At 36.9% G+C, this 15196-nt stretch overlaps 1 protein-coding gene across 2 annotated transcripts in view; it reads right to left on the bottom strand.

The window, feature by feature from the left end:
• FAT4 (FAT atypical cadherin 4) overlaps positions 1-15196 on the bottom strand; it is a 172657-nt gene that overhangs the window by 82241 nt on the left and 75220 nt on the right. For both annotated transcript variants that reach the window (XM_079921069.1, XM_079921068.1), the window contains 2 exons: positions 4787-5048; positions 2584-2934 (listed from right to left, as the gene is read on the bottom strand). In XM_079921069.1, coding sequence (XP_079777195.1) covers positions 2584-2934; positions 4787-5048 — 613 coding nt within the window. The remainder of the gene's footprint in view (positions 1-2583; positions 2935-4786; positions 5049-15196) is intronic.

Genomic DNA, 15196 nt, shown 5'->3' on the forward strand with positions numbered 1-15196 from the left:
AAAATTAGAGAATTTAGATATAAGTAACAGAAAATGTTAGATTTATTTCCATATAAAATGTCTTCATTTAAGATGACAATATTCTCTCATCTGAAAACTCTTGATCAGAGATTAAAATAAATTTGCTAATAAATTTGCTAATTAGAAAAGTCTAATTAGCAAATAATATTGTTTGTGAAATATGTTGAGAACTATTTAGTATAACTGAGTTGGCAGTTTTAAACAAAGACGGTTACCCTTGTACAGTCTTATCATGATCCCTGTAATTCAGAGAGATTAGAAACTGTGTCCTATATTTTAGGTCAAAGTACAGGAAATTACACTGATAAAAGTATTCTAAACTAAAACAATGGAAAAATGTAGCTTGAAACTTTTACCTAACACAATTAAAGGCAAAAAAAAAAAATCCATAAAAAGTAACTTGAAGTCAATGGTTAACACATTTCTCTGCATATGCTTACATGGATTATTCCAGCAGCTTTCACACACAAAAAAGTGTCTTATTTGCTATTTTCCCAGTTCCCTGCAATCAAGGTGTGAGGATAAATGAAATTTACTTTAGAGCTGCACACAATCCTATGATACGATGGACTCTCTCTAATACCTAATAAATAAGTCACAATGAAACCTGGCAGATAATTCTTCACTACAGAAAAGTTGGAACGAATAAAAAAAGTTCATATCCAGAGATCAGGTAAATTAATTAAGTTTATATCAATAATAATAGAGAAATCAACATCCAAAATAAAGATTAACCTCAGTTGTGTATAAAGCCTAATGGTAGACAATTACAGAGCTGGGCTGATGTACATGAAATAGACTGAGCAATGTTCTTAGGCCAGGACTGGGTACATACTAAGGACAGGTGGCCCATCACATTTGCTGGTTCCTCATCCACGGATTCAACCACCATGGATCAAAAATATTTGGGAAAGAAAGATTCCAAACATTTCCAAAAAGAAAAACTTGAATTTTCCATGCACTGGCAACTATTTACATAGCATTTATATTGTATTAGGTATTATAACTAATCTAGTAATCTATATGGGAGGATGTGCATAGATTATATGCAAATACTACACCACTTTACATAAAGGATTTGAGTATCTTGGATCTTGGTACCAGTAGGGGTCCTGGAACCAATCCCCTGCAGATACAAAGGGACAACCTGTATTTGACAATTGTCGGTTATTGTTACTAATATTATTAGCAATTTCTAGAACTAACATTATAGGCACTTCTATTTTAGGTATATTTATGTGTCCAATATTAACTGTGCTTAAATAAGAGGGGAAAACTTCAAAATATACTTAATGAATTCTAAAGAAAGCATTCTCATGAATTAAAAATACTGTGCTCTTTGCCTCTCATACCTTTCTAAGTGGCAATTCTGGACACTCCTGAAAGGAAACTAAGTATAGAGCAGAATGTTGAGATAGAATGGTACTCTGAGATTACATAAATCATTTAAGTCAGCAAGAACCAGGAAATTCTAAATTAAGGTTGATATGCCTATGTCATGAGGCATATCCTTGGGCTAGAGACCCATTTCCTCTTAAAATAATGTCCCTTGTTTTCTCAACTGAATGAACATTTAGCTGCATCCAGTGGAAGGGAAAACAAGGTACTAACTTTCCAAACAGTTTAGTTAAAGACTGATAATCTATACAATGTTATCTCTGAGCCTATATTATCTGGTATTTGTATATACAAGTTAGTCTTAGAAGAAAGACCAAGGGAGTCCTATTTTAAAATAAAGTTTTTCAAATAAATAAATAAAAATCAAGCAAAAATCAAACATTATAAAGTCTAGATTTAATGTAAAATCTCAACTGGATTATATAGCATAAATTAAAGAGATCTGAGACTGTCCTTTGAGACAAAGAATGAAAGCTTGCTAAAATACTCTGAGCAATTTTCAGTCAGAAATATAAAACTAGGGCTTCCCTGGTGGCGCAGTGGTTGAGAGTCCGCCTGCCGATGCAGGGGACACGGGTTCGTGCCCCGGTCCGGGAAGATCCCACATGCTGCAGAGCGGCTGGGCCCGTGGGCCATGGCCGCTGAGCCTGCGCGTCCCGAGCCTGTGCTCCACAGCGGGAGAGGCCACAGCGGTGAGAGGCCCGCATACCGCAAAAAGAAACATAAAACTAATCATGTATTCTTAAGTATTTTTTGAGACTTTGGTTTTCCTTTTGCATCCATATTTTATCCTTTTCATGTTAAAAGAATATATGTAAGCAAATAGTTATTTATCTGACATAAACCTGCCAAAAAGCTGTTTTATGACTTCTACATTGCTAACCTGCAATAGTGTCATACAGTTAGGGAGAAAAAAAGAAAGATAAAGTTTAAAAAGCTTATAAGATGATAACAATGCATGCAGTGTAACTGTTATAAATAAGAAATTAACTAACAAAATACTTAATCTTTTCATCCTCTATAGTTAAATTATAATCTATTCCTCAACTTTGGACCTATACTTACAAAATGCAATTTTGTGACAGCTGCACACAGTAAAGAAACACAAAATGAAGCTGATGATATTTTTTAATAAAGTTTAAGTATATAAAATAAAGTACATACCATCATCCGCGTCAGTAACATTAAACACAAGAACAGTAGATCCTAGAGGTAGATTCTCCATTAAAGATGTGCTGTATGAATCCAAGCTGAAAATGGGTGGGTTATCATTTACATCTAGTATATTGAAATAAACCCTAATGGTAGTAAATTGTCCCCCACCATCTTCAGCTCGGACAGTGAGAATATAATATTGCTGTGCTTCATAATCTAATATTCGAGTCAAATTAAAGACTCCGGTAACTGGATTCAGGAAAAATGTGCCATCTTCATCGTCTTCATTTACAATATATGTAATTTCTCCATTCACACCAGAGTCATCGTCTGTAGCTAAAATAGCTGCTACCAAAGAACCTATCAGAAAAATAAGAGTCTAAAATTAATGGGACAGGGTATTGCTAAGAGAATACTTATGATAACAAAAATTTTATTTCTACAGTATTTTAACTAGAGAAGTACTATGAAAATATAATGAACACAACATTCTGTAGATTTCTACATTAACACCCGATACCAACATTCCCAAATAGTATCAAAATGTATAGCGTATTAGATATCCAGTAGATCTTATGTTGCAATGTAAATGTTCTGGGGAATGAACACTACTTCGGACATTATTTTTCTACCTGGCACTACCAATTCATAAACATGTTGATGAATTCAATGAGCATATATTGGGGCCCATTGCTAGTGTCAGGAACTGGGAATTCCAAGCAATAATACAAACTTATGCTGAGGGGATACCAGTTGACAGCTCATATGACCGAGACAGGCTGGGACCTGGGGCCATTTGCTGCAGTGCTGCAGGGCTTACACCAGCACACACCTCTCCTCAAGCAAAACAAATACAGAGAAACTATATGGGACTGAAAATAACTGTGCATGCCCAGTTGGGGCAAATTCTGGACCAAGAGATAAAAAAAGACCAAAAAAACCAACTGCCACTTCTGAAGAGCCAGGAGTAAAAACTGGGTGTTGGGAGCAAAAGCAGAGTACTGCGCATGCCCCCTGCACTCAGTACCACAAACAGGTGGGCAGAACACCTAAGCCACCCCTCTGTCCCGACCCCTGGGCACACCCCTACCTTGACCCCACATAAGGAACCAGCTTGCCGAGTAAGCAAGGGAACCTGTTACTTGTTTTTGCTCCTTCCTGCTGGGGCAGGGGCCCCAATAAAGCCTAGCCTGAATTTCTTGTCTGGCTTCTAGTCAATTTCTATTGATTGGGGAAGGCCATGAACCCTGGTCAGTATCATGACCATTGCTAGAATTAAGGCGAGAAAGAAACGTAATGAGAATTACATGAAGGACATGCGTAACTCATCTTGGGGACTGTAGTGAGAAGTAGGCTTCTATAAATGTTTCACTCCTCTGTCAAATGAGTTTCTAAAACATATGCCTTATTCCAAACTCACTCCAAATGTAATTCAGAATTCAATTTCAGTTTTAGATAAGAATTTCCAATAGTGGGAAGGAAGCATACCCACACCAATTACATGGATTTTGGGTACTCAAATTCAACAGTCACAGCATAATATGTTCAAATAGACAAGGTGGGAATTCAGGATTCCTATTTTACTAACATTTATTGAGCATCTGCTAATCCTCGAACCCCATGTTAGCAAACTTATATACGTTTTACCCTAATTCTAACAGGAATCATTTCCATATACAGCAGGATGAACTGAAGCTAAGAGAAATGAATACACTGCCCTGGTTCACACAGCTAGTAAGTGTTAGAACCAGTATTGACAGGTTTTCATGTGCTTTTCTTTGCTCTTTCTATGCACAGCAAAATATTCACATCAGACTTTTTTTTTTAATCTTTACTGGACTATAATTGCTTTACAATGATGTGTTAGTTTCCGCTTTATAACAAAGTGAACATCAGACGTTTTTAAAGTGGAAAAATGCTATCAAAACTATGGTTGCCAGAAAAATCCACAATGCATGTCACAAATACTTTCAGAAACAGAAATATCTGTAATTAGTAATCAGATGATTGGCTACCTTCATTTGCTCTCAAAAGTCTAGAAATTTGTTTGGGAATTGTAGTGAAGATGGTTAATTAAAATATTTCAAAATCCAGCATTTATACTTGGTAGCATATGGTAAAAACTGGTCACAATTTAAGAGTAGCCAAAACATAGTCCATAATTGTAGTCAAAGGTGATCCTTGCCAATACACTTATGGGCGTGCCACCTACCTGGGGTAGTGTCTTCTGGGATGTCAAAAGAGTACACAGGCCTGGAGAACTTGGGTGTGTGGTCATTCACATCGCTGACAGTGATATTTATTCTCATATCTGAGGACTGAAGGCCGTCATCTGCACGAACCAGCAAGGAATATTTGGAACGGCGTTCCCTGTCCAACCTCTTGGTAGCTATCAGATCTCCAGATTCAGGGTCAATTCGGAAACTGTCATCGGCTCCACTAATGATTGTGTATGTGACAAGAGCATTTGCACCCTAGGAAAAAAAGATGAGTATCTGAACTGCTAGAAATAGAACACCAAGAGTACCACTCCTTGTGCTGAATACGTATTTGACAAAGTGAAGCTTTGGGGCTTAATTTCACATGATACTGTAAGATTTCAAAAGGTAACAAGCCAGAGTAGTGTATTACCTAGTCTTTCACCATTCACTCCATTATATAACAACAAATCGCAACCTTCAGTATTTATATGTATATTTCAGTATTTATATAACACAATGAATCTCAACCTTCAGTATTTATATATACCATTCACTCCATTAAATAACACAACAAATCTCAACCTTCAGTATTTATATGTTTTTTAATTCTTAAAATATACACATGGAAAATACGAATGATGCTAATACTATTAACCACATAACCAGAGGTTTGCTAAAGGCTTGCTCTGTGCCAGGCCTAGTGACAGCACTGAGTATGCATTCTCTCGCTTCAATTCACAGCTCCATGAGATACTATTCCTCAAATGAAGACACGGGGTTCCGAGATGCTAGGTAACTTATGCAGAGTCACACTGTAAGTGTGAGCGTGGATTTCAAACCCTAGTCTGCCTGACTCTGAGCTCATGCTCCTTCTGGTTCAACATGAAAAGGTATTAAATAAATCAAGCACTAAATGGAGGCTTGCAATAAGCACTGTAAGAACCAAAGACAGGGATTATTTTGACCAATTTGGTAGTGTGGAGAGTTTAAATCTAAAATAAAAGAAGAAAAATCAAGCTAAAGTATTAGATTATGGGTGTATGTTGGAGAATCTCAGTTGTAACACACATTGAATTGTATGGCCAAGAAACCACTAATCTTGTTTTAATCGAAAACAATCTTTTAAGGCTCTCAATAGTGAGGATGGACTAGAATGAAGAGAGGCCAGAGAAGGGAGACAGTGAATAAGGTTTGGCCCCAAGAGACTGGGGCTTTATTTCCTCAAGATGAAACTCTATACAATCTGTATTATTTTCTGGTTCTAAGTCCCTGTTCTGTAAAATGAAAGCAGGAATCCATTCTTGTTTTCTCTCAGATCTTAGAGCTGTAGCACTCAAAATCTGAGGTATGAACCAGGAATTTGGCAGAAGGAATGGAAAAGTTGAGAAAAATACATTTATTAAGTGTTTATTAAGTGCTAAGCACTGCTCTGAGCACATCACTTCATGGGCACTAATTGTTTAGATACTTAAAGGTAATCCAGTTGGGTAAGTACTATTATTATCCCAATTTTGAAGATAAAGAAACTGAGACAAAGAAATATGAACCCTAGCTATCTTGCTCTAGAAATGAGACTCTCAATTATTATGTAACAAACATAATACACAGGACAAATTAGTTAAGATCTGATAGGTTATTGGATATAGAAGTAACAGTAACAATATCTCTCATTTGTTCAACATTCCCCTATATTCTCATTTCTTTCTTTTTTTTTTAAATTGCAGTTGATTTACAATGTTGTGTTAGTTTCAGGTGTACAGTAAAGTGAATCAGTTATATATATATATATATATATATATATATATATATATATATATATATATATATATCTCCACTCTTTTTTTGGATTCTTTTCTCATATAGGCCATTACAGAATATTGAGTAGAGTTTCCTGTGCTATACAGTAGGCTCTTATTAGTTATCTATTTTATGTACAGTAATGTGTATATGTCAATCCAAAACTCCCAGTGTATCCCTCCCCCCTGACCTTATCCCCTGGTAACCATAAGTTTGTTTTCTACATCTGTGACCCTACTTCTGTTTTGTAAGTAAGTTCATTTGTACCCTTTTTTAGTTTCCAAATATAAAAAATATGATATTTTTTTTTCTGTGTCTGACTTACTTCACTCAGTCTCATTTCTTTCTTTTAACAACTCCAGGCAATGGGTGTAAAAGTGAAACAGAAGGAAAAAAAATTAATTTCAAATTACTTTGGCTGTCAATTAGGAGAATCCTCTTGCTGAAGATATCTCTGGATAAGGTCTGCTTTGATGCAGGAGAAAGTATACAGTGAAATTTTATAATTTTATGTATAGTATGTTAAGCAATTGAAGGACAGTTTCATAGAAATGGTTATGTGGCAATGGTCATAACCATAGAAATGGTTGTGTGGTCAGAGATTTGAAAAGGGGTTTCATAAAACTATCTGAAGGTCGATATATGTAGGTCACAGTTGAGGCCACAAGATTTGTTGAGGATTTAAATTAGAATAGATCAAGAAAGGAACAGCAGCATAAAGATTGAATACTACATTTAGAGAATGGGAAAAAGGGGCAGGGACTACGGGAAGAAGAGGGGGAAGGACCTAGGAGACCCAGAGGACAGCCTGCCACAGAGGTTAAAGGGAAGGTTTCAAGAAAGAACAGATTTTAGCAGTGTCAAAAATAAAGAAATTAAGGGAAATTAAAATTAAAGCATCCAGTGCTCGCTTCGGAAGCACATATACTAAAATTGGAATGATACAGAGGAGGTCAGCATGGCCCCTGCGCAAGGATGACACACAAATTCGTGAAGTGTTCCATATTTTTCTAATGAGAATCTACTGTGTAGCTCAGGGAACTCAGTGCTCTGTGGTAACCTAAATGGGAAGGAAATCCAAAAAAGAAGGGGTATATGTATACATATAGCTGATTCACTTTGCTGTACAGCAGAAACTAACACAACGTTGTAAAGCAACTGTACTCAAATAAAAATTAATAAAAAAAAAATTAAGCACCCATCTGGATTTGATGATGGGGGATGATAATTTTACAGTATTTAAAAATCTCTTATAAACTTACCTATATATTGTTGCAATTATGAGCAGTTTGATTTAGATATGTTTACTTATATGTATATTATAATTGAAATATTGAGTTAAATATTATACACTGTACTGGCTGAGATCTGATGCTCTGGGGTCATAGTTTTGGGCTTGAATATTTGCTCTACTACTTATTAATTGTGTGTCATTGGGCCACTACCTAACCTCTTTGAGCCAACATTTCCTTACCTGGACAATCGGGTTGGTAATAATACCTGCCACATAGGGCTGCTCTGAGGATTAAAGGCACTCATATGTGTAAAGGACCTAGAAAAATCCTTGAGAAGCTTTAAGTGTATGACAATGCTAATTGTTACTTTTAGTCCTATTTTAATTATTTTCTTATAAAAGGAATACAACAAGTTAAATGTATTTGATGACTAAGTTGTTTGCAAATAAATAATTTAAGTAAAAATTTGATTAGAGTTGCTATATATCCCAGGGAAAATATTTTCTGATTTCCTGTTAATATGTAGTATTGAGTCTTGACACTGAGGTATAAGTAGTGTTGGAATTGTCAACTTCAAAAATTGCTTTTTGATTTAAATATACTCACATAAAACAAATATACTTTTTTTACCATATTAAGCTATAGCAAGGTATTTATTAAAATATACAATCTAAGAACTTTCCAGAAGATATTAGGAAGAACATAAATTTAGGGTGTTTAGACTATAAAGCTGACATGCTGGGAAATTTCAGCAGCTGAAGTTTCCATACATCTTTTCCATCACAGGTTAAATATATTTTATCTTCGTGACCAAACACATAAGGGGATGATTTCTAACAGTTGAAGGCAAAAATACTCTTTCAAAATTTACATTTAGTGGCATTTGCTATATTTGTACTGCATGCCCTAAGCTAATCTTAAAATTTAGTAACGTGAATGCCTCAAAGAACATTTTAATTTAGTAATGGAACAGCTGGGTTTAACATACTATGCACATTTATATTGTATATTCAGGTGTATATAGAGTATCTAATGTATTTATTGTAATTGTATGGTTTAACAAAAACATTCAATAAGAATTTTAGACTTCTAATCTGACCACATTCTGTACCATTTGTTCTATTTCACAAGGAATTCGATTATTCTGGTAAAACAGTCCAGGGAAAAACAGCTACACTCAATTCTGACCTACTAAAATGGAATTTGGAAAATAGGGGAAAGCCAAGATACAAAAACATTTCAAGCTATTGTACAAATGGTTTGAAATTGAGAAATGTCCTGTCTGCAAAATGACTATAATAATTAATACTCCTAAACTTATGATAATTCTTCTGAACAGAAGCAAAGGCAACAGACTATGTCGATAAACCATCTTTTTCACTTTCAAAATCAGCTGATGTGGTGCATTAGTAGTTCTAGTGAATGTCTGAAAATGTGTAGCCAAGAGTAATGATTTAATCAGGTCTTTTGAAAAGTCTATTTATTTAATATTCCAAATATGCAGTATCAGCAATGCTACAAGAAACAAATATCGTATTTCAGCTGTAGCCCAGTGGAAATAATGCTGTTTAAAAATACTCCACTCTCCTGAGGAACCACAGAGACAAAAGTAAGTGGAAGGAATTCTAAAAGTAAATAGCTATAAATTGCAAATGCATTTTATGAACTTAAGTAGTATTTTCAAAAACACATATGGTACCATGGAACAAAGCTTGAGTATCCTGGCCAATTACAAGCATAATAATTCTGTTTATCGAAGGAAACAAGAGACTGACAAAGTCACATGCTTCTGAGAGATGTGTATCTTGATCCAACACATGTTTCAAAAGATATTTAAATTACGTTCAACATGTATATGTTGCTTTCTAAAACTGATTCCTTTACCCAGGCATTACTCTTCAGTGACCTACTAGTTTCTCTAACATACTAATATTTTTATGTTCAATTTAGTAATTAAGGACAAGTGTATAAACTAAAGAATATATGGACATAATTTGCTGATTACCTACATAATCTTAGCATTTTAAAGAATTCTATTAATCTTGCAAAATCAATCTACTGGATAGTTGTGTGACAATTTAATGCTGGCCACAAAGTAAAAGCAACTCCTTGCTTTCAATATTGACTCCTACTCAAAACTAGATGAAGAAAGAAAACAGAGCCATGATTTGGTAAGAGAGAAAACATTTCAAACATATATATATATATACATATTTTCAAATTTAACTAAGAGGTAAGGAGCTGACAATAGAGAAGAAGATAGAAGGTTTACCTAAAAGCATTAATATTAATTTATTATAAACCACTCAGAAAAGGAAACAGCCAATAATTCTGAATGCCATAGGAAGCCTAGGTATCCCTTACGCATGGCATAGAGCCAAAGAAATTGGTTTCTAAAGCCAGGATTGGAAATAGTCAGTAGTCATTAAAATGCTACTAAAAAATTTAAGAGAAAACATATCCAAGAAGGAAAACAACCTCAGGGGCTTAAAATTTTAAACATAAGAGTCCAAAAGCAGTTTTCCAAAAATGTCTTCCTTTTTTCTTTTTAAACATCTTTATAGGAGTATAATTGCTTTACAATGGTGTGTTAGTTTCTGCTTTATAAAATAGTGGATCAGCTCTACATATACATATATCCCCATATCTCTCTCCCTCTTGCATCTCCTTGCCACCCTCCCTATACCACCCCTCTAGGTGGTCACAAAGCACCGAGCTGATCTCCCTGTTCTATGCAGCTGCTTCCCACTAGCTATTTTACATTTGGTAGTATATATAAGTCCATGCCACTCTCTCACTTCCTCCCAGCTTACCCTTCCCCCTCCCCATGTCCTCAAGTCCATTCTCTACATCTGCATATTTATTCCTGTCCTGCCCCTAGGTTCTTCAGAACCATTTTTTTTTTTCAGATTCTATATATACGTTAGCATACAGTATTTGTTTTTTTCTTTCTGACTTACTTCACTCTGTATGACAGTCTCTAGGTCCATCCACCTAACTACAAATAACTCAATTTCGTTTCCTTTTATGGCTGAGTAATATTCCATTGTATATATGTGCCACATCTTCTTTATCCATTCATCTGTCGATGGACACTTAGGTTGCTTCCATGTCCTGGCTATTGTAAATCACACTGCAATGAACATTGTGGTATATGACTCTTTTTGAACTATGGTTTTCTCAGGGAATATGCTCAATAGTGGCATTGCTGGGTTGTATGGTAGTTCTATTTTTAGTTTTTTAAGGAACCTCCATACACTTCTCCATAGTGGCTGTATCAATTTACATTCCCGCCAACAGTACAAGAGGGCTCCCTTTCCCCCATACCCTCTCCAGCATTTATTGTTTGTAGATTTTTTGATGATGGCCATTCTGACTGGTGTGAGGTGATACCTCATTGTGGTTTCAATTTGCATTTCTCTAATGATTAGTGATGTTGAGCATCCTTTCATGTGTTTGTTGGCAATCTGTATATCTTCTATGGAGAAATGTCTATTTAGGTCTTCTGCCCATTTTTGGACTGGGTTGTTCTTTTGATATTGAGCTGCATGAGGTCCTTGTGAATTTTGGAAATTAATCCTTTGTCAGTTGCTTCATTTGCAAATATTTTCTCCCATTCTGAGGTTGTCTTTTCGTTTTGTTTATGTTTCCTTTGCTGTGCAAAAGGTTTTAAGTTTTATTAGTTCCTATTTGTTTATTTTTGTATTTATTTCCATTTCTCTAGGAGGTGGGTCAAAAAGGATCTTGCTGTGACTTATGTCATAGAGTGTTCTGCCTATGTTTTCCTCTAAGAGTTTGATAGTGTCTGGCATTATATTTAGGTCTTTAATCCATTTTGAGTTTATTTTTGTATATGGTGTTAGGAAGTGTTCTAATTTCATTCTTTTCCATGCAGCTGTCTAGTTTTCCCAGCACCATTTATTGAAGAGGCTGTCTCTTCTCCATTGTATATTCTTGCCTCCTTTATCAAAGATAAGGTGACCATATGTGCGTGGGTTTATCTCTGGACTTTCTATCCTGTTCCATTGATCTATATTTCTGTTTTTGTGCCAGTACCTTACTGTCTTGATTACTTTGTCATATAGTCTGAAGTCAGGGAGCTGGATTCCTCAGTTTTCCTTTCTCAAGATTGCTTTGGCTATTTGGGGTCTTTTGTGTTTCCATGCAAATTGTGAAATATTTTGTTCTAGTTCTGTTAAAAATACCAGTGGTAGTTTGAAAGGGATTGCATTGAATCTGTAGATTGCTTTGGGTAGTATAGTCATTTTCACAATGTTGATTCTTCCAAGAACACGGTATATCTCTCCACCTGTTTGTATCATCTTTCATTTCTTTCATCAGTGTCTTATAATTTTCTTATAATCTCTGGGAGAGCTTTCACCATTTGATATTACATGGAGCCGGGAGGTCTCTGGTGGACCAATGTCCTGAACTCGGCTCTCCCACCTCAGAGACACAGTCCTGACACCCAGCCAGAGCAGCAAGACCCTGTTAGTCACACGGCTCAGAAGAAAAGGGAGAAAAAAAGAAAGAGAGAAAGAAAAAATAAAATAAAGTTATTAAAATAAAAAATAATTATTAAAAATAAAAATAATTTAAAAAAACAAAGAAAGAAAAAGGAGAGCAACCAAACCAAAAAACAAATCCACCAATGATAACAAGCGCTAAAAACTATACTAAAACAAACAAAAAGCAACGACAACAACAAAGAAATAGACAGAACCCTAGGACAAATGGTAAAAGCAAAGCTATACAGTCAAAATTACACAAAGAAGCATACACATACACACAAAAAGAGAAAAGGGAAAAATATATATATATCGTTGCTCCCAAAGTCCACCTCCTCAATTTGGGATGATTCGTTGTCTATTCAGGTATTCCACAGATGCAGGGTACATCAAGTTGACTGTGGAGATTTACTCCGCTGCTCCTGAGCTGCTGAGAGGGATTTCCCTTTCTCTTCTTTGTTCGCACAGGTCCCAGGGTTCAGCTTTGGATTTGGCCCCGCCTCTGCGTGTAGGTCGCCTGAAGGCATCTCTTCCCGCCCAGACAGGACCAGGTTAAAGGAGCCGCTGATTGGGGGGCTCTGGCTCACTCAGGCCTGGGGGAGGAAGGGGCACGGAGTGCGGGGCGAGCCTGCGGCAGCAGACGCCAGCATAACGTTGCACCAGCCTGAGGTGTGCCGTGCGTTCTCCCAGGGAAGTTGTCCCTGGATCACGGGACCCTGGCAGTAGCAGGCTACACAGGCTCCCGGGAGGGGAGGTGTGGAATGTGACCTGTGCTCGCACACAGGTTTCTTGGTGGCGGCAGCAGCAGCCATAGTGTTTCATGCCTGCCTCTGGGGTCCGCGCTGGTAGCCGCAGCTCGAGCTCTTCTCTGGAGCTTGTTTACAATGGTCTTTTGCCTCTTCGGCAGCTGCAGACTTTTCCCCGGACTCCGTCCTGGCCAACTGTGCAGCACTAGCCCCCTTCAGGCTGTGTTCACGCCGCCAGACCTCTCCGGGCGCTCCGACCGAAGCCGGAGCCTCAGCTCTCAGGCCCGCCCGCCCCTCGCGTGAGCAGACAAGCCTCTCGGGCTGGTGAGTGCTGGTTGGCAACGATCCTCTGTGCGGGAATCTCTCCTCTTTGCCCTCCGCACCCCTGTGGCTGCGCTCTCCTCTGCGGCTCCGAAGCTTCCCCCCTCCGCCACCCGCAGTCTCCGCCCACGAAGGTGCTCCTAGTGTTTGGAAACCTTTCCTCCTTCACAGTTCCCTCCCACTGGTGCAGGTCCCATCCCTATTCTTTTGTCTCTGTTTATTCTTTTTTCTTTTGCCCTCTCCAGGTACGTAGGACGTTTCTTGCCTTTTGGGAAGTCTGAGGTCTTCTGCCAGCGTTCAGTAGGTGTTCTGTAGGAGTTGTTCCACATGTAGATGTATTTCTGATGTTTTTGTGGGGAGGAAGGTGATCTCCACATCTTACTCCTCCACCATCTTGAAGGTCTCCTCCCCTTCTTTTCTTTAAAGTTGCAGGTGAAACTATTTCCTCCCTTCCATCCTCTGCTGCCTTTTCCTCCTTCCACCCCACCTCTCCTTGCCCCCGCATACAGGTCCTATTACAAAATACTCAGTGTTGATTTTTATGCCTTCAGGTGCAGTCACATCCTGCACAAATTGTCAACATCCCAACCGCTCCCTGAATGGCAAACAATTCTTTCTTTTCCCTAGTTATTCCTGCTTTATAACTTTACCCGTTTCTGCCCCTTTAACTCCCCACCCTTTCTCACCTCAAATGCACTTCTTGCATATCCTAGCTATCATCACCTTACATTTAGTAATTTAAAAAAAAAAGAAAAACTGGAACATCTCAGGATAACACCAGCATGGTTACTTACATTTTTTTAACTTAAAAAACAAAACTCAATAGAAATAAAACAAGTACACTAAAACCGTGTTGACGTAAATACCTAGAGACATAAGGACTTTCCCAGCCTTCTTCAAATTTCATCATAAATATAAACACATCTCAAAAGATGAACTTGAAGACAATGCAAGTGTGTGTGGGCATACACACACACAGAAAAGTTAAAGAGAGAAAAATAAACACACAGGTAGCACTGCATTTGTATTAACCTTTCTCTGTCATATCGTGAAAAGAAAAAGTAGAGGGGAAAATAAAATTATAACAGTATCAACGTAATAGTATTAAAAGGGTTGAATGTTGGCATCTCTTTCAAACAATCAGTTCTTAAGAGACTAGTGTATCCCATCGGAATATATATATATTATAATTAACATATTATTGCTTCCTGCCTTGGATAAATCACTTGAAATAAATGAGGTTTATTTGTTCTGTTTCTACAGAGAGTATAGCTAACAGAGCAGTTGTTACAATTACAATTATTTGATGTATCGATTGCGTAGGTTTATAGCAATTGCATGAGCTTCTTTTCTGTTGTTGATTTTTAGTTATTTTGCTAAATAAGAGATAATGAAGTTTTATGAATTGAGCTATCCAAATATATATTATCAATGATGAGCTTTAAGGAAATGCAGTATTTACTAAATTATAGGTGATGATATTTCATATCTATCAATAATAATAGAAATATTCTGCACACAACTCTTAATAGTAGCTGGAGTTGGGAATAAACTTTTCTCTATATAAAATTGAGTAGAAGGTACTAAACTTGAAACACCAGATCTTTTTCAGTAGAAAACTACAATTACCTGAACGCCCTTGCTTTATTTTGTTTCCTTTTTCTTGGGAAAAAGAAATTTGGCAAAATGTATAAATGACTAAGTCATTATATTTCTGTACTGGCTGTTAAATATTAGTCTGCTATTGAATTATTTACATTTTTTTTGTTGTTGTTTTTTGTTTTGCGGTACACGGGCCTCTCACTGTTGTGGCC

The sequence above is a fragment of the Stenella coeruleoalba genome (assembly GCF_951394435.1).
Source record: "Stenella coeruleoalba genome assembly, chromosome: 4".
In the NCBI taxonomy this organism is placed as follows: domain Eukaryota; kingdom Metazoa; phylum Chordata; class Mammalia; order Artiodactyla; family Delphinidae; genus Stenella; species Stenella coeruleoalba.